Source organism: Garra rufa, chromosome 6 (assembly GCF_049309525.1).
Source record: "Garra rufa chromosome 6, GarRuf1.0, whole genome shotgun sequence".
NCBI classification, from domain to species: domain Eukaryota; kingdom Metazoa; phylum Chordata; class Actinopteri; order Cypriniformes; family Cyprinidae; genus Garra; species Garra rufa.
This window is the reverse complement of record NC_133366.1, coordinates 52,656,297-52,682,020: the sequence shown is the minus strand read 5'-3', so window position 1 is coordinate 52,682,020 and position 25,724 is coordinate 52,656,297. Positions and strand designations below refer to the sequence as shown.

The 25,724-nt window shown below is 32.6% G+C and overlaps 3 protein-coding genes across 5 annotated transcripts in view; 2 read left to right on the top strand and 1 right to left on the bottom strand.

Annotated features, from left to right (window-relative positions):
* Positions 1 to 18,925, top strand: part of cd2 (CD2 molecule) — a 124,780-nt gene extending 105,855 nt beyond the window's left edge. For 2 of the 3 annotated variants that reach the window (XM_073842171.1, XM_073842170.1), the window contains 4 exons: positions 10,982 to 11,278; positions 11,362 to 11,604; positions 12,696 to 12,860; positions 16,368 to 18,925. In XM_073842171.1, the coding sequence (XP_073698272.1) occupies positions 10,982 to 11,278; positions 11,362 to 11,604; positions 12,696 to 12,860; positions 16,368 to 16,645 (983 nt within the window). In that variant the 3' untranslated portion in view covers positions 16,646 to 18,925. The remainder of the gene's footprint in view (positions 1 to 10,981; positions 11,279 to 11,361; positions 11,605 to 12,695; positions 12,861 to 16,367) is intronic. The other variant, XM_073842172.1, reaches the window with a different exon arrangement.
* LOC141336512 (uncharacterized) lies at positions 1,634 to 7,092 on the bottom strand. The gene is made up of 6 exons (XM_073842174.1): positions 6,950 to 7,092; positions 5,833 to 6,138; positions 3,990 to 4,256; positions 3,744 to 3,836; positions 3,386 to 3,426; positions 1,634 to 2,138 (listed from the first exon to the last, which is right to left on the bottom strand). The coding sequence occupies exons 1-6, from the start codon at positions 7,002 to 7,004 to the stop codon at positions 2,133 to 2,135; spliced, it is 768 nt and encodes a 255-aa protein (XP_073698275.1). The 5' UTR covers positions 7,005 to 7,092; the 3' UTR covers positions 1,634 to 2,132.
* Positions 18,926 to 22,652: 3,727 nt separating the features above from the next.
* ptgfrnb (prostaglandin F2 receptor inhibitor b) overlaps positions 22,653 to 25,724 on the top strand; it is a 55,655-nt gene continuing 52,583 nt past the window's right edge. Inside the window, exon 1 of the mRNA XM_073843345.1 lies at positions 22,653 to 22,833. Within this exon, the coding sequence (XP_073699446.1) occupies positions 22,791 to 22,833 (43 nt within the window). The 5' untranslated portion in view covers positions 22,653 to 22,790. The remainder of the gene's footprint in view (positions 22,834 to 25,724) is intronic.

Below are 25,724 nucleotides of genomic sequence, written 5' to 3'. Positions count from 1 at the left end.
CAACCATGTTACAACAGAATGATATTACCATTTTTCTTACTTTTGCTTCCTGAGATGAGAACACTTTTTATAATTTTCTGAGTCATGAAAGAGTCTGCCTTTCTTTACTGCAAAGCCTTTGCTCTGTCCAAATCTAACCATGCGTGCCTATCACGTATTACACATGCACACTACAATAAGTCCTATTTTGCCTGGCTTGTAAACACAATAACCGCTTTCTGGCTTACTTAAGTGCGCATGTCTAATACATGGCAGAAACACATTGTTATGGCAGATTTTAGTGCATCATTTTGCATATCACTAAAGCAGACTCTTTCATGACTCACAAAATAATAAAAGTGTGTTCTCTTCTTGTGCAGCAGAAGTACAAGTGGTTCAGTCAAAACGCAGCATTTGTAACCAAATGAGAGGATAATATATGAGCTGTAACATTCCCACTGACTTTATTTAACATCGCTACTGACAAATGTATGGAATACGCATTAAATACGCAAATGATTATATTTTGACATCACTACAGGGAAATAACCTGATTTATAAATGAAGCCATGTAAACACAGCTCACTGGATATGCATGTAAAGTGGGAAAACTGGTTATTTTCACAAGCTGATATTTGTGAGTTATCAGATTACTGATGTGCACATAAACGTGTATCTTTTTTTTCGTGTATTGACGAGATTTTCATAATAATAAATAGTATTTCACAGCAATATTGAAGTACATTTTTTTTTTCATATTAATTTGTTGTGCCTTCCAAAATGCGTGATGAAAGTCCCGGTGTCCTATAAGAGTACATGTATGAAATCAACATACGCTATAAAAAGTTTTCACCAGATTCAACTTAAAACCTTAAGTTCAGCAGCTGCCTTAAGTTAAATCAGCTTAAAACTACAAGTCATTTTAACTTATTACAATAAAAATGAGTTGATATAACTTGTGAGTTAGTTGATTTGACTTACAATCTTAAGGCAGCTGCTAAACTTAATTTTTTTAATTTGAAACTGGTGAAAACTTTTTACAGTGTACTGTTTGGTAACAGAAAGTCATATTTTGATCTGAAACCCCATTTTCTTGAGATGTTGATTTCTAACACACAGTTTAAAAATTAGTCAGATTTAAATTTTACAAAAAAAATGGTGAAACGTCCTGAATGTGCTCTGTACAGGACATCCAGGCTTAAAACTGTGACATGCAGAGTCTCAGAGAAATTCACTAAAATATAATTTCCTTGTGTGAGGACACATGGTCTCAGGCAGTTAGAGCGGCAAAAACGGACAGCATCTCATGACAAAACAACAAAAACTTACCTGAAACGGCTTCTGTGATAATGAACACTACAATGATGAGCCACGGTAAAAGTCGAAGTGACATTTTTGTCCTACAAAGTTTACTTTAACTCAATATAATTCTTTAGCTTGCTCAAGGACTTAAACACGTCTAGTCACAGTACAAAACACGTGGTGAAATGGAAACTGAAAGGAACGCATGTGGTTGGTATTTTTTCATGAAAGTACACGGAATAAACTGCTTTAATGAAGTGCTCTCTACATTAGCACAATACAAACTGACAAACTGGGAGCTGGACCTTTTGGAGTGGAGTGTATTTTGAGTGCGCTCCCAAAAAAACTGTAGCAGATTTTCTGTGACATTTATTTAAACTGTAAACCCACTACACAATACAAACTAATCTGTTACATAGAACAGAAATGTAAAATTGATCAAATCTCTTTGCTTTGGTTTAATCTAAATTTAACAGAAAACACTTTTTGTTTAAAACCTATTTATGTTTTACTTTTAGCAGGTATTTATATACACAATCACCCATTCCTGCAAAACTATCTGCTTGGTGCCAGTAGGAGACTCTTTTTGACCTTTCTAGTAGATAACAGATTCATTTATTCAGAACCAAAGTTCCAACAACAATCAACACAGAGGTCCAAAAGCAGGTCAAATTTCAAAAGCAGTAAAAGTTATGAAGGCACAGACGGTTAAGAGCTCCAGATGCTTTAGTAAAGCTGGGATTTAGAGTCGATGACCAGGCAAATGGGTCTTGCCTTTGCATCTGAAGGGACACAAGGGTCCATGATGTGGCTGGCAGCATCATATCAGTTTCTTGTCTGCTTCATGAATGTCATTTCTGAGGGAAAAACAGTAAAAATTGCATTTGTAACTGTGAATTGTAAAAAAAAAAAAAAAAAACATATACATATACATTTTTCCATGTCAACCTTTTTGGGTGTTGGCCATTTTGAATTTTGTCATAAAATGCTATATTTTATGAGTGCATTGCCTTTACGAAACTCGCTCAGCAACATTCCCTGATCGTACTCAAACGGTTCCGTGGCAGTGCCACCTTGTGGTCAAAAGTTATAAAGAAATTTACAAAAATGCCAATAACTTTTGAATGTATTAGCCTATGGTAATGAAACTGGTCTCAATAATTCTTTGGGTCATGCTGAGAACATAAATACCAATTTTGCCATAGTCAACCAAACTTCCTGTTCGCCATTTTGATATATGTTAAAAACCTACGTTTTCTAACTTCTCGTAAACCGTTGGTCCAATTTTCAGCAAATTTGGTTCAGATCATCTTTAGGCCATGCTGACTAAAAGTTATGGGTTTTGTGTCGATATACAAAACGGTTATCGTTTAACACATCAGCGAATTTACTGGAATCATGCCAAACTGCACCTAAGGCTGTATCTCTACAAAGCTTTGACATATTGACACCAAATATTGTATGTGCCATTGTCATCTTGCACTGACCATGCCACATCAATTTGGTAACAGCCACTAATCATTAACCACTAATGATACAATTTTACAGTTTTTTCAGCCATTTTCTTAAAATAATAAATAAAAATAATAAATTGCTTATTGATGCCTTCTTTGTGCTTGGCCCCTTAATTGCTGCTTGCAGCTATATTTTGTCTACTGTGAAAAAAAATCTGTAACATTTTCACAGTAACACTAAACACCAAAATGGTAACACACATGAAACTGAAATAATGCAAGAAACATTCATTTAACCCTAACCCCATATAACCCTAATGTACAAAGCTGATAAGAAAAAACTAAGAATAAACAGTTATTCAGCAAAATAACATCAAAATTTAAATGAAACGAATTCTAAGAAAGTCGATTTACGGTTATTCACTGTAAATTTAATGTTCTTTTTTCCACTTCCGAAAACAGTATGCTGCTGTAAAATTACATGCAATGTCCAATAAAGTTTTTCACCGTATATAGTTGGAGAACTTACCGTTAACCATTTAACAGGTTTTTACTGTATGACTTTTACAGTCTTTTACTGTTAAATTTACAGTAATTTTTAAAGTGTACTGCAGTAATGATTTTCCACAAGTAAGAAGAAAAAAATGTACCCTGTAATTCTTTGGTCTTCCACGGCGAGCAGCGCAATAACCTGAAAGATCAACAGTAACAGAGTTAGTCATTTGTAGTTAACATAATCGACCCAGTTTTCGGTTGATGTCAATTTGGTTGCATGCTACCGGAAAATGTTAACCAGTAGCCTAATAACAATTTAGGCATTGTTTTAGCAAACTCAAAATTTGCCGATTTACCTTCAGCCTATATTTTTTTCTTGCTGAATATCTGATTTAACCCTGAAATGTGACATTATGAAAAGTAAAATATGCCAAATGGCAGTTCACCTCAAGCTTTGGACCTTGGTTAAAATAGAATAAAACAGGTTTGAAAAGATTTAAATGAGAGTCTTACCATTCATCTGACGTATAACCAGGAAGACAGTCATCACAGCGATCAAAATAATGAAAGAAACGACGATTGCAATTATCCATCCTGTGTTTGAATCTAAAAAAGATAAAGAAAAAAAGGCTATTAAAAGTGATTGACGTGATTTCCGAGATTTGTGCTTTGCATTTAACCCATCCAAATGCGCACGCACCCAGCCAACTATTTCCAATCCGAGAAATAAATGTTGTGCGGTTCCCGCTGCTGTCTTACCATGAAACAGATCTCTCACATAGACTGGATCACTGGTCTCCTCGCTCACTACGTTCTTCAGTGTGCAGGAGTAGTGGTCTTCTAGGTTATTGCTGTCAGTCACCATTATTTTCCACTTATTATGATGTTGTTCCTGAACATTTTCTCCATCGCAGTATTTCCAAAAGATTGTACTTTCAGTAGGGGCTTCACCCTCACAGCTCAAGGAACATTCACGAACATCTCCCGATGAGCACTCTTTTGTAATATGAGGTTTGCTGACAGGCTCTATGAATTAAGATCAATAAATATTTTTAGATAACATTCTACTCAATATTAAGTATTAAAGGGTGCCTCCACCTCAAAATGGATCTTTTGTCATTAATCAATTACCCCATGTGTTCCAAACCTGTAAAAGCTTAGTTTGTCTTCGGAACACAATTTAAGATATTTTGGATGAAAACCGGGAGATTTGTGACTGTCCCATTGACTGCCAAGTATATAATACTGTCAAGGCCAGAAAAGTATAAGATATCATTAGAATTGTCCATACTTGTCCAAATTAAAAAAAAAAGTTTTCTCATAGCTTCGTAAAATCATAAAATAAAATTTTAACATTTTTTATAAAATCTTGCTAAATACAATGGTTCAGCATTTCAGTACTTGAGCGAGCTCCTATTATATTATAGTCCCTTACGTCTGCTGTGTTCTCAAAACTCTGGCAATTTGATAATACCTAGAATATCAAAATCAACTGCGGGCGGCAGATCATTTTCTTATCTAGCGCCTAAACTCTGGAACACTCTACCTAACACTGTTCAGGAAGCAGACACACTCTGTCAGTTTAAATCTAGGAATAAAACACATCTCTTTAACCTGGCTTACACATAAAACATTAACACATTTTTATAATCCAAATCCATAAGGATTGTTAGGCTGCATTAATTAGGTCAACTGGAACCAGAAACACTTCCCATAACACCTGATGTACTTCTTGCATCGTAAGAAGAATGGCATCTATGCTAATATTAGTCTGTTTTGTTCTTATTTCGAGGTCACCGTAGTGGCGGGATCCGGTCTGTTTCCAGATCAGATGGTCACTGCAGTCCCCTGGATCCAGTCAGTACCCAGCCCAGATTGTGGATCAACACCTAGAGATGACCTGTTTAGCCCTGAATGAGACCACATCAACTAAGTGAGCCATTGGCGTCACCTAGATGACCGTTGGCATAAGACCACTGGAAATAGATGAGCCCTTTGCTAATCTGACAACATGGAACTTTTGCACTATTGACACTATTGTCCTATTTAATGCTATAAAGTTGCTTTGTATTGTTAAAAGCACTGTATAAATAAAGGTGATTGATTGATTGATTGATTGGTTGATTGGTTGATTGATTGATTGATTGATTGATTGATTGATTGATTGATTGATTGATTGATTGATTGATTGATTGATTGATTGACTGGCAGTCACTGGGACAGTCAAAAAGCTCCCAGTTTTCATCCAAAATATCTTAAATTGTGTTCCGAAGATGAACAAAGTTTTTACAGGTTTGGAACGACATGGAGGTAAGTGATTAATGACACAAGTTTCATTTTGGTGTGGAGTAACCCTTTAAATATTAATATTTTGATAAATAATTACTAATACCAAAATATTATTTCTATGTATTTGTCTAGACATTTTATTTAGTCGGTTATTGTTGTCTATCATTGTTTTCATTTCTAAAACTAATACATAAATTGGTTTAATATATTTGTTATATAACTAAATGAAATAAAATAATAACAAATATCTCACTTATTTGTGACACAGACAATGAATATGAAGTGTGTTTGAAACTACAGTACAATAACTCACCCATAACAGTCAGGGTATATTGTTTTCTTTGCTCTTTGCTGTTGATATCGACGGTATAAGTTCCGCTGTGTTTGAGCTGCAGATATTGTAAATGAAGATTTCCAGTGCTTTTGTCCAGAGTTGCGTGGGATTTGAATTTGGAGTTGGGAATGTCAGTGCTATCATCATCCCGGTCCCATTCAATGACTTTCACAACGACTCCATTATTGTCCTTGTGTTTCCAAATAATGCTGCTGGTGGTACTAGGAGCAACAGACACTAGAGCGAATGTAGCTTCACTATTCACTGCTTTCATCACATAATCTCCTGTGAATAAGACAATCATAGAGTGATTTGACATAATAGAAATTTGAAAACTTATAGTAGCCAAGCCTACATTATTTCCAAAGCAATGTTAAAGTAGTCTGGAATCTGAGTTCAAAATATTTTCATCGTTTTAACAGTTTGATTTTATATTTTCTACTCAATTTTATGATTTAATTTATTCAGTTACATTCAAAGTGGTTCAAAATGTGCAAAGGATTTGTCTGCAGGTTATAATTTTGAACCACTTGATTTTACTCAAAACTCTTAAAGGAACTAATTAAACATGAAATTACAATTTAGTGGTTCACTACAAAAAAAAAAAGGCTTATCTTCCTTAGTATTTTTGTCTTATTTCTAGTCAAAATATCTAAAAATTCTTCAATTAAGATGCATTTACTAGATAAGCAAAGTGTCATGAGATATTTAGCCTTGTTTCCGATTATTTTACTTACCCCACTGGCAGATAATTTTACCTGTTTCCAGAGGGCGAAAAATAAATCAAGTGCATTTTGCCTAAAACAAGTCTAAATATCTTATGTAATTTTGCTTATCTAGTAGATAAATCTTAATTTATTAATTTTAAGATATTTTGACTAGAAACAAGACAAAAATACTAAGGAAGATAAGCCTTTTTTTTTTTTTTTTTTTTTTTGCAGTGTTTGAGTTTCTTTTACAATAATTTATTACTAAAAAGGACAAAAATAGTGCCATGATGATTATGTAAACGCTAAATAACAATTCAGCACCAAGTTATTATCAAAAAGTTTATGATATAAGCTATGCATTTATACAAACAGCTTAATTTACCTACCTGAAACATATTCGCAGATTGTCAAGATCCATATAAAACATCTGAAGAACATCATCTTACAGTTTTTCTTCTCTTGCTTCTCTGGAAATAAACAATTATCTACTGAGGCATCTGTGAGCTTGCTGAACACTTAACAGTGCGCTATTGTCTTGAGTCTGTAGGCTGGGTTGAGGGATCGTGTCTGTTTGTGCGCTCTTGTGCAGAAAGAAAAACTGAACATGACATAAACAGCGAATCTAGGAGAAATTCTTCTTGTTCCTGTTAGGCTACTTTCAGAATATTTGTTTGTGAGCTTTTATTACCCAGAATTATGTGTGAGAATGATCCAAATTCTGATTTGTTTTCAATCAGAGCCTCTACACTGCCTACATGGATCTCTGAATTTAAAAAACTGACCGATTTTCCTTATTTTTTTAATTCCAATAAATTAGAAGTCTCACAAAGTAAAATAGCTTACTTCCCTGCATCTAAAAAAAAAAAAAGTTGCCCAGAAGATGTCAGTATTGTGTGAAACTGAAATAGCCATGCAATTGAGTGTGTTAAGGGTTAGGGGTTTTATTATTGATATATTTTTTTATACATTTTATACATTTTTATACATTTTATACATATACAATTTTTTTTTTTGCCATTAAAAATGTGCAACAATATGCAAAAGCACGACACAGACTAATATGGAAAGTATGATTTACCAGCTCAACATATGAAATAAAAATACTGGGCTAAATAGGCCTAAAAGATGTTGTAAATTCCATTTTGTAAAATGACTGATGAATTTGGGCCAGAATACACTGTGGAGTTAAACACACAACCCTTTATGTTTCCTCCCACAAATCGAACAGATCTGCAACTCATTTTTAGGGTGTGACCGCCCAGTTGAGAACCACTGATCTAGATTGATCCAATATTACTTTCGCATCACACGCAGAGCAGCATTTCCTTTCTACCTTCTGGAACATTTGCCATTTTCAGAAGAGCAATGAGCTGCCAATACAGTCTCTTATTTCTATTCATCTGTGCCATTGCTGTGCTATCTGGTAGGTTGCGATTTCATTGTGTAGATATAATTAGATAAGGATATAAAGTTAAAATAATAATTAATAATTTTAATTGTTGAGATCAAAGATTATGCAAGTAAAATATAAACAGTTTCATATTATGTTTTAAAAAGGTCAATTTAAAATTACTTTTGTCCCCACTAAAGAAACAATATAAGGTCAATTTAAAGAGTCAGATCAGGTAGAAATATCACCTAAAGGCAACAAATGTACTTCTGCAGTCATTTTTGGACACTTTTAAATGCAAATGTATTGACATTTACATGAAACTGTTGTAATGCATGTTTGTTCATCTCTATCTTTAATGGAAGACACTTACAGAAAGTAGGATAGACCAGTTCAATGTTTAAAAACAACAGCAACTGTAGTTACACTGTTTTCAATGCTGAGGGTAGACAGACTGATGCTGGAGAAACGGAAATTACAGTTTATGGTAAGAGTAGCCTACTGTGTTCTTGGATTAATATATTGATATTAACGAATACAATAATCAATATCCACTCACCCATAACAGTCAAGGTGAATCTGTGTTTCTGCTCTTTACTGTTGATATCAGTGGAGTAAAGTTATTTTAAAAAGTAAGTTGTCCAGAAGATGGCAGTATTGTATGAAAATTCAGTTGTCGTGCAATGGTTTATGTTTAGAAACCACAAGATCACTGTTTTTTATTATACTTATAAGACTTTTTACTTTTTAATTAATTTTGTTTTTGCTTTAAGAAATATCCAGAAATATAGACACTCTTAAAAAATAATAAAGGTGCTTTAAAAAGCAGCGATGCCATAGAAGAGCCACCTTTGTGAAACAGAAAAGTTCATCAGATGTTAAAGGTTCTTTGTCGAAACAAAAAAAGAAAAAAAAAAAAAGGTTCTTCTATGGCATTGTGAAGCACTGCTGTTTTGAAGAGTGTAAAATCAATAGCAAGACACAAACTCACAGAGAAAGTGTGATGTATCATCAACAAATGAAATAAACACACTATGCTATATACTGTACTTTGTAATTCGCCATTTTGCAAAATGACAGATGGTTTTGCACCAAAATATACTGTGGAGATTGACACACAGCCATAGATGTTTCCTTTCTCCTAGATTGAACCAGAATAAAATTATATATATCACTCAAAGCAAGTTTTATTTTCTATCTACCGTTGTGTTAAAAGTTTAACACACGCCCATTGATGTTTTCACCCACAGTTTGAACAAAACAAAACATTTTAGGTCGTGAGCCGCCAGTTGAAAACTCTGTCCTAGTTTGATCCAGAATAAGATTACATATGCATCACTCAGAGCAAGTCTTTCTATATGCTTCTTCTATCTATCCATGCAAAATAATTTTTAAATCAGTGCTTGTCAGCTTTCTAGTCCACAGGATTGAGATAAAAATAGCTGGCCAAGTTCACAAAATATCAGATCCATTCTATATTTGTTAGACAAAAAACACCTGCTTGACAGTGCAGCACATTAGATGGCATCATTCCACACCTGCGATGCACACTGTCAAAATGCCTCCGTCTGCACAACTGACATGTTCAGTTCATGGTTCTGTCTGCATAACCGCCAACTCTCTGATCGCAAACAGGAAATTCTTTCTGTTTCCTCCAATTGATTGTCAAAAGGTTCTGGAACATTTGCTGTTTTCAGAAGAGCAATGAGCTGCAAATACTGTCTCTTATTTTTACTCCTCTGTGGCTTTGCTACTCTCTCTGGTAAGTTGTGATTTAATTTTGTATAGATGTGCAAGTAGACTAAAGTATATTGGCTCTTTTTTCCTTTGTTTTAGGGATTTTGCTGTTGGTCTTAATATATTTTGTTGTTGAGATCAAACATTAAGATTTATATGATTAATATATTAAGGATATGCCCTTTAACAGTGGAATAATGGTTCTTCTACAGTCATTTTTGTCCATTTTTAAATGCAAATCTAGTGGCATTGACATACAAACTGCTGGAATGAGAGTTCATCTCTACCTTTAATTGGAAACACTTACATAAAGTAGAATATATAGAGAAAGATAGATACTTTTGGGGGGAATTGATTTAATAAAACACTATGAAAAAAATGCTTTTTGGTGAACCAGAAATGTTTTTATTTATTTTTTCTAATGGTATTGCTGTGAAAACTGAAAACCTGCTTTTGAAACTTACTTGCCTCACGAAGAAGTCTGTATGTCAGTCCCTTTTGAGTTTTATTTAACAAATGCTTATTAATAGGAAACACTTAAAAGTAGAATATATAGAGAAAGATAGATACTTTTTTGGGGGATTGATTAAATAAAACACAATGAAAAAATAGTTCTTTGGTGAACCAGAAATGTGTTTTTGTTTTTTTTCCCCGATGACATTGCTGTGAAAACCTGCTTTTGAAACTTATTTTTGTAGTTGCCTCAAGAAGAAGTCCCTATGTCAGTTACTTTTGAGTCTTATTTAACAAATGCTTATTAAATGAAGCACTGATGTAGTTCAAAGCTTTCTTAAATTGGAATATTTTTGAAAAAAACCATTATGAGGATAAATGAAATAAACAGATTTGAACTGAAACATACTGTATTTTCACAACAGGTTTTTTTCCTCTTAAATAAACATCAGGACAGGGCATACGTGATGCCATTTTTTATATTTATACTTTAATTTACTTTCTGGCCATAGAAATTGTCTGGTTTGATTTTACCTTTTACTGGTTTCATAGTAGTTCTACTGTTTATATTTCAATGAAAAGACTGTGTAATGCAAATTGTAGGTTTAGTAATGCAGGTCACCCCTTGTGACCAAATATAGTTTGATGTATAAGGGTCAGCATATGTTAAATGAATCACATAATTTATGTCAAGTAATGATGGGAATGAAATATAATTTGTGTTAACTTGTTTTGTCTATACTGTCTAAATAGAAACTGATTTTTGAAAAAATATTGACTTTTGTTTACCCTGTGAACCCTGCCTTTTTTATTAGAAGCTAATATCATCTTATTACAGTTTCAACACAGACATGTGGAAAAGAGCTACTAGAGGGAACGTCCTGCACCATCAAGCTGCAAACAAAACCCAATGAAAAACCTGATGAGATAAAATGGATCCATCTCTCTAGCGGTGCCTTATTTCACAAGAAAAAAGAAAAGATCAAGATAAACACTCTAAGTGGAGAAATAGACGAAAATGGATCATTGATATTAAAAAGTGTTAGACTAAACAACACCGGCAAATATAAATTCAATGCTTTTAATAAAGATGGTACAGAGATTGGCAATGCAGAAGTGGAAATTATTGTTTATGGTAAGAAAATAAATATAAAATAAGACTGTATATTTCTACAGTAGTTCCAGTAGTAGGAAATAACCAGCATGTTTCTGTCACAGCAAAGGCTCCTAAACCTACTGTGAAGGACAACTGCAATACTGATGGGACTGCTGCACTCACCTGTGACATTGGAGACCAAACAGATCTGACTGTATCTTGGTCTAAAGAAAACAAAATCATCGAGAAAGAAAAAGAAAAAGTACTGCTCTTGAAACCTGCTGAAGTACAGGAGAATAAACCGTACTCATGTAGTGTAAGCAATCCTGCCAGCAGTGAACAAAGTGAAAGCATTACAGTATCATGTAAGTCATTCTTATTTCACATACTTTGCATTATAAATATATATATATATTTTTATTTAATTTAAATGCTCTTGTGTTTAATTTTATCTTATTTTGTCAACATTTTAATCATTATTTATTGCAAGGTTTTGAACAAACCTGACCCTAAAACAAATTAAGAATGAACATTTAAGAGGCCCTGCTCTTGCAGAATTAATAGTCTATCCACTGATTGTATGACTTTGAATGATTTCACTTTTGCTTCATGAAATACACTGGTTTTTGGTCTGGCCATTTCCTGTTTTTGTGGTTGACATAGAATCGCGAAATAATGACAACAAAAAAAGTACTTTCCAAAAACATTAAAAATACAGAATGTTGTTAAACTGTCTAAAAGGTTTAGACACACTTGTTCGCTGTAAAAACGAATTGCAATTAGCTATCACAATGTAAACTGGATTAACTTGTTGAGATAACCAGCCACTTAATTCAATTGCCATTTTAAGTTGAATGAACTCAAAATTAATTTTATACTCAATAATTCAGGTAACATAATTGAGATAAAACATTTTCAGTGTATTTTGCTTTGAAACTATGAAATATCACAAAGTCTGGGAATTATGTAGTGACTGAAAAAGATCTGAAGATCTAGCTAAATAAATAGGCGTATTAACTTTTAAAAGAATGGAGAAAATGCAATTGCAAAGTACATAAAATACAACCCAGAATAAATTAAAAATGGTTTGTTTTCTACTCTATTGAGTAATACTGTAGATTCCAGCCCTCAACCAACTCTATGAGGAGCATCTTGGGATTTTTCTTAAACATTATTGAACACTGCACACTTGTTAATACTTTTTTTTTACGTCATTCAGCAGCAGACAATCAAATTAAATGTATACACATTTGCCTACAAAACTAATTCCAAGTATTTTAACTGAAGCCTTTAAATTTCTAAAGGTTTTTAGGAATAATACGGAGCAAATTTGATCGAATGTCCAAAGTTGAATGTCCAAATATAGCATTGGTCTGTATAGTATAATGCATGATGCACTTTTTAAACTGCTTAAAATACACTTGTTTGTTACTGATTTCATGACATTTTCTTACAGGTACAGGTGGTACAAGCCAAGAATCAGGTCCTCGTAAACTCTTTGGCTTTGATTTCTGGATTATGGTGGGCATTTTAGCAGGTGGCGGAGCCCTTCTGCTGCTGCTAATATGTGTCCTGGTCATCTGTGCATGTCGAAGCTGTAAGCAGCAAGAGAAGGAACAAGGTAAGAGACGTCTGCATCCCCTCTAAAATTATAAAGTGAGCGTTTATGTTTTTTTGTTTTTTTGTTTTTTTTTTATAAGGCAGACTAATGAAGCTATGAAGCTGTTGTTGTTCTTGTTGAGCTGGAATCATCAGAGTATTTAAATGCCAAACGATAAATGCAGTCAAAACATGCATTACTGAATGAACTCACTACTCACAAACGTATCTTCTCAAAAAACTATTCAATGCAATAAGCCAGTTTAAACAGGAACACAAAGCCTTTTACCGCAGTTCCTGTAGTCTCATATGCATTAGATTCAAAATGTTGGGAAAGCGGCAGGTTGTGATTATAAACTAAAATGTTAATACTTTTAATGCTTAATATTTGTATGTTTTTGACCACATAAAGCAAATAATGCATTTGCCAAATCTCTTAACAAACCAAACAGATCTGGAAAACAGATCTAACAAGCTCCGCTAAATATCCTGTACATGTTTTTATGTGGTTTTCTGAGGCATTAGAACAGATCAGCACTAAAGGTTTTCTAACAATCCACACAGCACTTCAGAGATTTCAAATCAAATCAAAAACAAGTACACTGTAAAAAGTTTTCACCAGTTTCAACTTTAAAACTTCAGCAGCTGCCTTAAAAGTTTGAGTTAAATTCCAATAAAATGAGTTAAAATGACTTAAAAAGTTCATTTAACTTGTTGAAATGACTTGTACTTTTAAGTTGATTTACAGTAACTTAAAATTTTAAGGCAGCTGAATTTAAGTGTTTAGGTTGAAACTGGTGAAACTATTTAACAGTGTATCACCAAGGAATCCTTGGCAAGGATAATACTTATATTCGTTGTGTACTAGGGTGATTTCAGGTAAATTGGGTCATCAGGTAAAATGGGCCAATTAAGGTTTGAGTGTCTTATCTCTCCAAAAGTTAACAGCCAATGACTGCATAGAATTTGAGACTGTTGCCATTACCTTTAGCTAATGATTTAATTGGTCTGAGGTTGGTAAGGGGGGAGAGGCATTGCCTCATTTTGAGACCACGCCATAAAAAAACAATGTGAGTGGCAGTACATATCCAATCTTACTTCTCAATAAGGTTGATAAATCAATAAAAACAAATGCACATTTAGAAATAATGACTCAAAACACATGTTTTGATGGCCTCTGTGAGATAAAGTACTGATTTTGCAAAATAATCCAGATTTTTTTTATAAAAAAGCTGTTACTTTTTAGTTACATGGCCAATTTACCTGAATGTGTTAAGTTAAAACAAGCCATTCATTTCAGCTAAAATGAGCCTGAGTTGAGTTCAAGGTCAAATTCTAATGGTTCCTCTTATTAAAAAATATTTATAATATATTGTATTATCGCAATTGTTATACCTTTTTCACATTTTACCATCTAAAAGTGTTTTTGTGTGTGTGTGTGTGTGTGTGTGTGTGTGTGTGTGTGTGTGTGTGTGTGTGTGTGTGTGTGTGTGTGTGTGTGTGTGTGTGTGTGTGTGTGTGTGTGTGTGTGAGTGTGTGTGTGTGTGTGTGTGTGTGTGTGTGTGCGTGTGTGTGTGTGTGTGTGTGTGTGTGTGTGTGTGTGTATGTGTGTGTGTGTACACAAACATAGCTGTGCACACATGTGCTCACACTCACTGAAAAGAGAAAGGGTGAAAGAGACATTTTGATATAGAAGTAATGGGTCTTAAAGTAAAGTAGCCTAATTGCAAACTATTTATTACAGACACACACACTAGTTGTTCAGGTTATTGTTACATTTTATTGATGAAATTTATTTAAAGGTTTGAGTGTCTGCTCTTTAATATTCTTTGCAGTCAATGGCTGTTAATTATGATTGTCACATTTATTTTACATTAAATGTGTTTTATTAAGTACAATGTAAAAACATGTATATACATATGTGCATTGTGTCAAATGATTAATTCAAATGTAAGTGCATACTAGTTAAAGGAACACTCCACTTTTTTGGAAATAGGCTCATTCTCCAACTCTCCCCGAGTTAATAAGTTGAGTTTTACTGTTTTGAAATCCATTCAGCCTTTCTCCGGTTCTGGCGATATCACTTTTAGCATAGCTTAGCATAGATCATTGAATCCTATTAGACCAATAGCCTCGCGTTCAAAAATGACCAACGAGTTTCGATATTTGTCCTATTTAAAACTTGATTCTTCTGTATGTAAAGTAAAATGTAAAGCTGTGAGTTTCTAGGCCGATATGTTTAGGAACTACACTCCCATTCCGGCGTAGTAGTCAAGGAAGTTTGCTGCCATAATATGCATGACGCAGGCGCAGTAATATCACGCAGCACCTAAAATTAGTTCCCAGCTAGGTTAGCATTTGCACATGTGCTGCGTGATATTACTGCACCTGCTTCAGCCATATTACGGCAGCAAACTTCCTTGACTATTACGCCGGAATGGGAGTGTAGTTCCTCTTATCAGCCTAAATCACATCTTTACATTTTCTGCCTGTCTTAGTACACAATATAATTACAGAATAGTCACGTTTTAAATAGAACAAATATCGAAACTCGTTGGTCATTTTTGAATGCGATGCTATTGGTCTAATAGGATTCAATGATCTATGCTAAGCTATGCTAAAAGTGATATCGCCAGAACAGGAGAACGGCTGAATGGATTTCAAAACGGTAAAACTCAACTTATTAACTCGGGGGGAGTTGGAGAATGAGCCTATTTCCAAAAAAAGTGGAGTGTTCCTTTAAGGCCACCTAATATAAAGTGGGACCTTATATTTAGTTACATCAATTCAACACAAAAATATTAAAAACAGTCCTTACTAATCATAAGAACACAGTTAAATGTCATACATGGGTTTTTTGTTAGTGTTCCAAACGATTAACCAAAAAGTGTCCCAATTTATCTGATATCACCCTATACAGTGTGTAGAATAAGTTGCTAATTTAGAATTTAGATACATATTATGAAAATAAATAGAATTTTAATTGCATTATGTGTTATCCTAAATTAAATACAATATTTACACTACCGTTCAAAAGTTTGGGGTCAGTACATTTTTAATGTTTCTTTCTCTTTTTTTCTTTTTTTTTTTTAAAGAAATTAATACTTTTATTCACCAAGGATGTATTAAGTTAATAATTTAAAGTTTATTAAAAGTTAATAATAAATAATTTACATGTATATTTTGAATAAACACTTTTTAAACTTGTTATTCATGAAAAAATCCTGAAAAAAAAAATCACAGGTTCCAAAACATATATTATATGTTATCCAACATTGTTCATTCTAATAACAAATCAGCATATTAGAATTATTTTTGAAGGATCATGTGACACTTAAGATAAAAATTCAGCTTCTAATCAAAGGAATAAATTCTATTTTAAAGTATGTTAAAATAAAAAAACATTATTTTATATTGTAAAAACAATACAGTTTTTTTCTGTATTTTTAATCAAATAAATGCAGCCTTGATGAGCATAAGAGACTTCTTTAAAGACTATTACAACGTCTTTATCTTTGATATCTTCCAGATGAAGATGAGCTCAGGCTGAGGGTTTTTCAAGATCCAGCTTCTACCGGTACAGCCAGATCCAAACACACTGCTAGAGGGCAACCGGCGCCCCCCGTCCCGCAAGAAGTCACATCTCCAGAAACCCCACCTCAAACCCAGGCTCAACCCAAAGCCCAGACTCGCGCTCGACCTCCACCACCGCCTGAGGACAACGAGGAATATCCTCCTCCTTTACCTCGCCCGAGGAATAAACAACACCGCAAGAGAAACGAAGAGCCGTACCGACCAATGGAATGAGATGCTTGTATGTTCACTGATCAACATAAGCCATGCTGTGATGGTAAGAGTGTCATTAAAGCAATAGCTTGTTAAATATTACAATTTGGTCATGTACTCACTCTCATGTTCTTTCAAACTTGTATTGTTTTTGTCAAACGACAAATTCAGGTTCTTTTAAATACAAGACAAGCCACTGAGTTATACTAACACACAAATAGTTAATAGTCCTTGCCACTTGTGTGCTATACTCTGTCTTCTGAGGTCAATTCATGTCATGATTTACAACACAAAATATTGACTCAAGAAGCTACACTGTAACTTTTTTTGGTTTAAAAATCAACCAAACTTAATGAGTGAGTGCATCTTCCAAACTGTGCTTGTATTTTAGTGTTTTCTGGGTAACTGCATACTTTCATCATTCCTCCGTGTGTGTTCATGTCATATTTGTAAATGAAAGAAAAAGCGAAAGTCAGGTCATTACTAAATTACAAAGTGGGTGTGGCCTGAAGCTGCAACAATTTAACTTCGAACCAAAAAGAGTTTGCAAGCAAAAAGAGAAAGCTAACGCAACTGTAATAAAACGTGAAAACAACATTTTTTTTTTTTTTTGTTGCATTTGCTGTGCGCTGACTAGGATCACAAAACAATGTCTATATTCAGCACTGGGTACTAAGTGTTTGGATAACGTAATCAGATTAAAAAAAAAAGTACTTAATTAGATTGAAATACATTTTAAAATACTTTGCCTAATGCTTTCTGCTTAATACTTTTTAATGGACTACATGATATATGGATAGATTAATGAATTACATATGATTTACACAATAGCAATAATTTATTCATAAATTATTTATTACATTTTTTTTTTATTATTGTTAATCAGTTGGTTATTAATTTGGAAGGCGTGTCTTTCAAACACATTAAAATTCACAAATTCACCTGTCATTTGATGTTCTTTCATCTAATATATTTTTTTATTTAAAGGACCCTTGAGATATTACAACAACAAAAAAAACATTTAAATAATGAAGTAATACATTTACATGTTCATGGTTCTCTGACATTGGTTATAGTCACATGACTTGCAGGTTAACAAATAAAATATTTCATTTTTAAATAATGCTTTTTTGTCATTTTAACTATTTAATTAATTATTAGCTTTTCATTAAACTCAGAAACCCCCTGCAGTTCCTCAACAAACCCAGTTTGGGAAACTTTGACGTTATAATGTTTAATGCACGTCAAGTTGATGATAACAACGAAAGGAATATATTTTTTACTCTTTGTATTTTTATAACAATTTGGTATTTCAATCAATATGAAACACAAGATAGGTCAAAAGTAATTTAAAAGTAATCTAAAAGTAGTCTGATTATATTATCTAAAATGTGTAATGTAATACATTTTCCTCATGTAATTTGGAATCAGTAACAGATTACAATTTGTTAGTAATCTACCCAGCTCTGTCTATATTAGTAACAATACCAATTTTTAGATAATTGATAATCTGTTTGTCTATAAAAACCCTTGCTAATAAATTATAATCCCCATGGTTGTATTTTATGAAAAGCAATCATGTCCAACGTTAGCATAGGCAAAATTGTAACGTTATTTTAAAAACAGATGTTAAGTCAAAGCAACAGCATACAACCTACTTTTTATATTTTAAGCTATATTTTAAAGATTTCCATTTTTAGTTTTTGAGAATTTTGATGATAAAGCAAATGAGCACAGTGCATGCCTTAAACCATCTCAGATTCATCCGCGCGGAGCCAAAGCACAACTCCCGCGATCAAAACAAAGTTCCTCCGAAAATTGTATAGCTTTGAAATAACTGAATGCAGAGAATGAAGATTTAGTTTTAGTGTGTTTGTGAGGTGAGAGTGAGTATTTGATGACTGAATTTTCATTTTCAGACGAAAATTTCCTTAATTGTAGCTTACTAAGTAATTTCTCTTATCTTAAATACTCTTTATCTATCTCTTTAAGGCGTCTTGACCATTATAGTGACACCTGTAGACCTGGATGTATCGTGTTTTTATTTATTAACTAGACAATTGTGTGATGTCCAAATGGCAGTCGTTTTTAGAGGGTATTTCACCTATGTTAAATTAACAAACTTCTTTCCTAGTCTACATGTACAAAGATGTAAATACATTTCGGTTTACATTATTTTTTCAGGTAAACTTACCTTAGTGGACCTGTGAAGTGAACTGAATGAAACTTTATTTTATAGAGTAATTATCCATTTGTGTGTGTGTGTTTGTATTTTTATGAGAGCATAAAGATGAAAAATAAAGACATTTATATATCTGAATGTTTGTGCACCTATCAGTCATTGAAAATTTCATTTCAGTTGCAAAGTTTTCAGTTCATTCTTTTGCATTACTTCCCCATTCTCAGAATGTAGTTTAGACTATGAAAGAGACAATGGAAAAGGTGTGAATGCCTTTCGTTTTGACAATACTCTCACAATTGCACCGAATCATCACCGGTGCATATGCAAAGCGTGCTCCTGTGATGCAAAACACATTTCATGTATTGTGCTCTGTGGTGACGTTTTCACACTTGAAGTCGACATATCTAACCAGCGTGTGTGAAGGCCTCAGGGATGTGGTTAACTGCGTCTCATTTCACCCACTGACATGTCAGCTTTTTTTGTATTGTTTGCTCTTTTCCTGTGCGTAGGAGATGCTGAGAAGATATGGCCTCCGAAGGCTGCACAAGATACACTTAAGTCAAAACATCAACTTTTTCCCCTAAATATTTTGAAAGACTATTAATCCCATTCGTGCTGTGAATATGGCTCCATAGTTTGTTTTGGGTGGTAAAAAGTAATAATAGAAATGAGCAATAGTGTAATCATATGGTAAACTGAGATTTGTTTCTAAAGAATTTGTTCTTTTAGTACTCAATAAAACATATATGAATTTGCATGCATGCATGCATATTTAAAATACATATTTAGAACAATTGTCTTATGTTTCTATTTGAACATCTTGCTGTATTTTTGCTAAGATAATTAAAATGCCAAGTCTAAATGCATTCATGCAAAGATGGAAAGTTTTGAAGATTTTTCTTTTAAATGCCTGACTGAAAGAACTGAATGCAATGAAACTAATTTATTAAATAAGTAAGAATGTCCTTTTCTCCAGTATTAAAGCCAGAAAATGTGGTGATGCACATCATGACACTTTTTCCAATTAATCATCTCAATCTTTTTTCGCAGTTGTGATTAACTTAGATCTGCATGCTTATTTTGGTTTGGGTCAGAAATTTGTCATCATGGAAATAACAACCGCTTTAATCTCATTTGCTTTTTTGAGGCCACTAAGAACACCAGCAAGCTAACAATACACGTGTTTCTATATGTAGGTGTTTCCTGTTTTTGGCTGTCCTCACAGGAAGTGGCCAAAATACTTTTTTTGAAATCAGTTTCTTAGATAGACAAAACGAACGAAACAGTTGGGGACAATGAAGAAAGAAAAAACTTTGTACGTGCATCAAAGATTAAGTAAAAAAAATAGGTTGCATGCTTCTTTATGTGTAGAAATGAATCTGTACTATTAGTTATTAAACAAGAAAACAGTTTGAAGTACTAAACGTGAAGTGTGTTGCAAAGGCCTTAGATCTTTAACAAAAAGACTGCTCTCTTTTCTTACAATCAGTCTTGACCAAACGCAGCGGTTCATTCCAGTCAGCAGGGGCGCCGCTCGCAATTTTGGGCCCTATGACAAAATATGAGGTTGGGCCCCCCTTACCACACAAAAGCAGATCTCTGGGGGCCCCTAAAAGGCGTGGGCCCTTAGAATTGTCCTAACTTACCCCCCCTTAGCTGCGCCCCTGCCAGTCAGTGTAAGCAGAAGGAAACACGACATTGATTAAACGTATATTCTCACTTCTCTCTTTCTATTTTGAACTGAAACCGCAAAGATATCATCATAGTAACCCATCACCACTGGCTTTTCCTAATAAAGATGCACTACAAACTCAATCAACTTCAGTATACAAACTCAAGACTGCATTGCATTAATCAAATTAGCCTTATAAGGCAATATAAGGGAGTGTAGTGGTTTAAGACTGACAACCAGAAGGTGTGTAATAAAGGGTACTTAAAGTCACTTCAAATGAAATGTTTACTAAATGACTGTAGGTTATGCAACTGTTTCTCAACACTAGATGGCACAAGAGGCTTATATGCCTCTAATCTGGTGTGCTGAGTGAATGTTAACTCAATTTAAAAGTCATTTTGCTGCTAAACAGATTACAGTTATTATTCTAGAATGGAGCCGAAAGTCATCATGGATCTAAATTGCAATAATGTTGAATCATAAATTATCTATCTATCTATCTATCTATCTATCTATCTATCTATCTATCTATCTATCTATCTATCTATCTATCTATCTATCTATCTATCTATCTATCTATCTATCAACCAAAAGTTTTTGACCAGTAAGATTTTTAATGTTTTTTATGAATTATTTTCTGCTCACCAAGCCTCCATTTATTCATATCTGTAATATTGTGAAATATTTTTACTATTTAAAAAAATTGCTTTCTATTTGAATATATTTTTAAATGTAATTTATTTCTGTGATCAAATCCAAATTTTCAGCATCATTACTCCAGTCTTCAGTGTCTCATCCTTCAGAAATCATTGTAATATGCTAATTTTCTGTTCAAGATTTGTATTATTATTAGTATCAATATTATAATAGTAATAGTAATAGTAATAGTAATAGTAATATAATAGTATTAGTAGCTGTTTTCAACATAATAATACAAAATATTTCTTGAGCAGCAAATCAGAATATTAGAATATTTTTTAAGGATCATGTGACACTGAAGAATGGAGTAATGATGCAAAAAAATCAGCTTTGAAATCACAGGAATAAATTACATTTTAAAATATATTCAAATAGAAAAGAGTTATTTTAAATATAATTTTTTTTTTAGAATTTTACTGTTTTTGCTGTACTTTGGATCAAATAAATGCAGGCTTGAAGAGCAGAAGAGACTACTTTAAAAAAAATAATAATAATCTTACTGTTCATAAACTTTTGACTACTAATGTACAAGTGACGTTTTTGAATCTAATTTATTTATTTATTTATATTTATTTATATATTTCATTTATAGACAGAATTTTATTAATAGAAAAAATAAATAGATTTATAGACGGTAAGATTTGTATTGATTTTTGTTATTTTTTATAATTCTCTTCTGCTCACAGAACCTGCATTTATTTGACCCAAAATACAGCAAAAAACTGCAATATTGTGCAATATATGTTTACTATTTAAAATAATTTCTTTCTATTTGAATATATTTTAAAATGTAATTTATTTCTGTGATCAATCCAAATTTTCAGCATCTTTACTCCAGTCTTCAGTGTCACACGATCCTGCAGAAATCATTCTAATATGCTGATTTGCTGCTCAAGAACATTTATTATTATTATTATTATTTATTAACATTAATATTTAAAACAGTTGAGTACATTGTTGGTATATATATATATATATATATATATATATTTGTATATGTATTTTTTGTATGTGTATTTTGTAAATTATAGTTATTAATACTTTTATTTAGCAAGAATGATTTAAATTGATTTTTAAAAAATTGATGTTAAAAACATTTATAATGTTGCACAAGAATTCTATTTCTGATAAATGCTGTTCTTCTGAACATTCTATTCATCAAAGAAACCTGCAAAAATTCTACTCAGCTGTTTTCAACATAATAATAATAAATATTTCTATCTATCTATCTATCTATCTATCTATCTATCTATCTATCTATCTATCTATCTATCTATCTATCTATCTATCTATCTATCTATCTATCTCTAGTGTGTTAGAGTGCGCGCGCGCGCGTGCATGAGTGAGTGTGTGACGTTCCTCCAGTCTCTCGTAGGGAATCCCGTTTCACTTCCGTCATTCGGTAGTTAAACCTTCACTAGCGTGAATCAATCACGGGCGCGCGCGCGGTGGACGCGTCCGTCAGTCAGCTCCAGTCCGCGTTCAAACTTGAGGCCGTGACGTCACCGCAGCAAGGGGTCTCTGGATCTCAGGTGTATCCCGGACCTGTCTGTTTTTTTTTTCCTCCAGCAGTCTGTCATCAGCTGGTATCAGGACCGCGCGTCTCCAGCGACATGGGGAAGACTCGAGCGCTGCTCCTGCTGTGTGCCGCTGTCGGTGAGTTTCCTGCGGGAACAACTGAACTACAAATGTAGCGAAGAACCGCGTCCCGCGTCCGTCTGTTGTATTGACAAGTAACAGCGTTCCTGTCAGGAACATGAAAGTGTTTTGCCAGGTTTCACGTGGTGACATCTGAATTAGCTGATTTCTTTCTGTCAAAATATGGTTTAATGTGACTGAATTAACCGGACTACCTAAGGTTATAGCCAGGCACTTTTTACAGCGTCAATTTACACTTAATGAGAACAACCATAATAGCATTTTTCTGCCCTGATTCCTTCTTATTAGATTTGCATGGTTGAAATTTACAGTAAATGCCTCAAAGACAGTAAAGTATATGCATACCAAAGTATAGTTTAGATTTGCATACTAAATCAGCTATTACTATGACCATTATAGAATTATTCTTCCTTGATTTCTGACTATTTTTATTTTTGCATTGTCAAAATGCACAGTAAATACCTCAAAAGGCATATCTTTGAATCATTATAGAATTGTTCTATCTTGATTTTTTAATATTATTATTAGATTTGCATAGTCATTTACTGTAAATATCTAAAATATAGTATAGTATGTTTAGATTTGCATATTAATTAAAATCTGACTGCATGAATCACAATAGAATTGCTCTGCCTTGATTTTCTTCTTTTTCTTTAATGTTTATATTTATGCTCTAATGTATATAGTAGCTCACATAGTAAAAACTGTAGCATTTTCATATAAAATGTGATCTAAATCCTTTTATCATTCTTATGAAATGTTATTGATTTATTATATTTTAAAATAGTCAAAAATGTACAAAAATTAAAGACTTACATATTAAATAATTGATATTGATAAATGACACACAATGACAAAACAATTAAGTTGGACACTGTTATTTTAGTGTACATTTTTATAGTTAAATCTTTTGTTTTTGTATTTAAATTTTTTTATGTTGTTTAAAAAAAAGTTGTATTTTTATTCTTATTTTAAATAAATTTTAATTTCTTTTTTTATTTTTATATATTTCAAACTTTGTTTTTGTAATTTTGTTAAGATTTTTATTTTTCTGTATTTTTTTCTTCTTCTTATTTTAATTAAAAAAATATTTTAATTTCATGTTTTTAACTAAAATAAAATGAGAATCGATGCCTTGGCATCTAGTGGGAATTTTTTAAAGTATATAATTTTATTAATTATTTAATATTTATTTCAGGTAACAGAATTTTTTTTAATGGTTTTAGGTTTAGTTTTAATTTGAGTTTTAGTATAATAACCCTGCACAACATGAATGATATGTAAACTTATACTCTTCAAAATAATTGTTGTAACTTAAATCACAGCCTTTGCAATTTCCTCAAATAGCATCTTATTTACTAGTTCTGTAGAAAACCCTCAATGTACCAGAGCTTTAAAGAAGCCGAACTAAACACTAAGAACATTTTACTTCAAAGAGTCTTATAGTTGGTTTGAACCTAAAATACTGAAGCATTTAATTTTACAGGAACCTGACATAAACTATCTGCTTTGCATATTACATGACTTAAATAAATGTGAGATGCTGACATGTTTGGCTTTTATGCATGCATTTATTAGCATATGCATATTCTCATGTGCACCTGTGCACATAAACAAACTTCAAACCAGACCAGAATCACTTCTCCTTGCTTTTCTTTCTTTTCTGTATTAATTTATCACAGACCAGTCTGTTAAACAGTCCTCTATCGACTTCTGAAAAAAGCTGAAAAAAATTAGGAATTTGTGATTTTCCAATGCTGACAAGATTCCCAATGGACATGATTTCTTTTAAATATAGTGCAAAAGAGAATAAATGAGTATATGGTGAAAATAACAATGCTTTAAAGCACACATTTCTCCTGTGTCTTCCCCGGTTTTGAAGTTGCTCAGTAGGCGCCTACAGCTGAAAGCGTGTCAGTCTGTGTTACAGGAGCTTTCTGTGAGAAAGGAATATTTTAGGATAGGCTTTTTTTTCGTTTAGTGTCATTTGCAAGTCTAGTGGGGTGAGAGTGACAGAGATATCATTAGCATGGTGCTTCATTTGCATTTGTGGCCTTTTTTTTTTAACGAAAGTGCCGTGTGCTTTGAAGATAATGCTCATAATCCCATTGTAAAGTGCCATATGCCAAACTATAGTCAGCACTTGTGTGCTTATGAAACTCTGGAATCAGGTTAAATATTCAGATGCTGTGTTAAAATTAGATTACATGTTAGGTAATTAGTGATGCTTCCTCACTTTTCACCATCCAGACCATTTTTAAATGCACTGCTTACATCTGAATAAGAGGTGGCTAAACCAGAACCCAGGATGACCTTGAATTTATATTATATATCATTTTTTATAGTATTGTTATTGTTTTTGCGTTTATATGTAAAAATCTAAACTGATTAAAAAATAATAAAAATATTTTGGAAATATTTTAAAAAGTATATATATTTTAATACATAGAAGTATTAATTTGAAAATATATAATTTATATAATTATAAATTAAGTTAAAAGTAAGTATAAGATAATTTTGTTGTTTACATCTTTGTTTATGCATTTAAAAATGTAGTATGATTTTATGTGTATAGTTTGTTAGTATTATTGTAGAATTATTGTTATTTATAATTTTTATTTTTGTATTGAAATAAAAAAACTATTATTAATTAATTAAATTAATCTAATGGTAATTTTACTTATTTAATGCAAATATATATATATATATATATATATATATATATATATAATATATATAAACAAATTTGACTAAAAATAATTTTAAAATATATTATTTAAATTTGTTCAGCCGATTAGTTTTAAAGTTATATAGATTTATTATTATTAATTTAAATGAATATTAAGGTAATTTAACATTACTGTAAATAAATGAAATTAATAATAATT

What these genes read in the sequence shown, in the direction of transcription:
- LOC141336512 (XM_073842174.1), bottom strand. Translation starts at nt 7,004, where the DNA reads ATGATGTTCTTCAGATGTTTTATATGGATCTTGACAATCTGCGAATAT. An exon ending in AATCTGCGAATATGTTTCAG is followed by an intron (nt 6,139 to 6,949) that starts GTAGGTAAATTA and finishes TCTTATTCACAG; the next exon opens with GAGATTATGTGATGAAAGCA. An exon ending in GGTTATACGTCAGATGAATG is followed by an intron (nt 3,427 to 3,743) that starts GTAAGACTCTCA and finishes TTGATCTTTCAG; the next exon opens with GTTATTGCGCTGCTCGCCGT.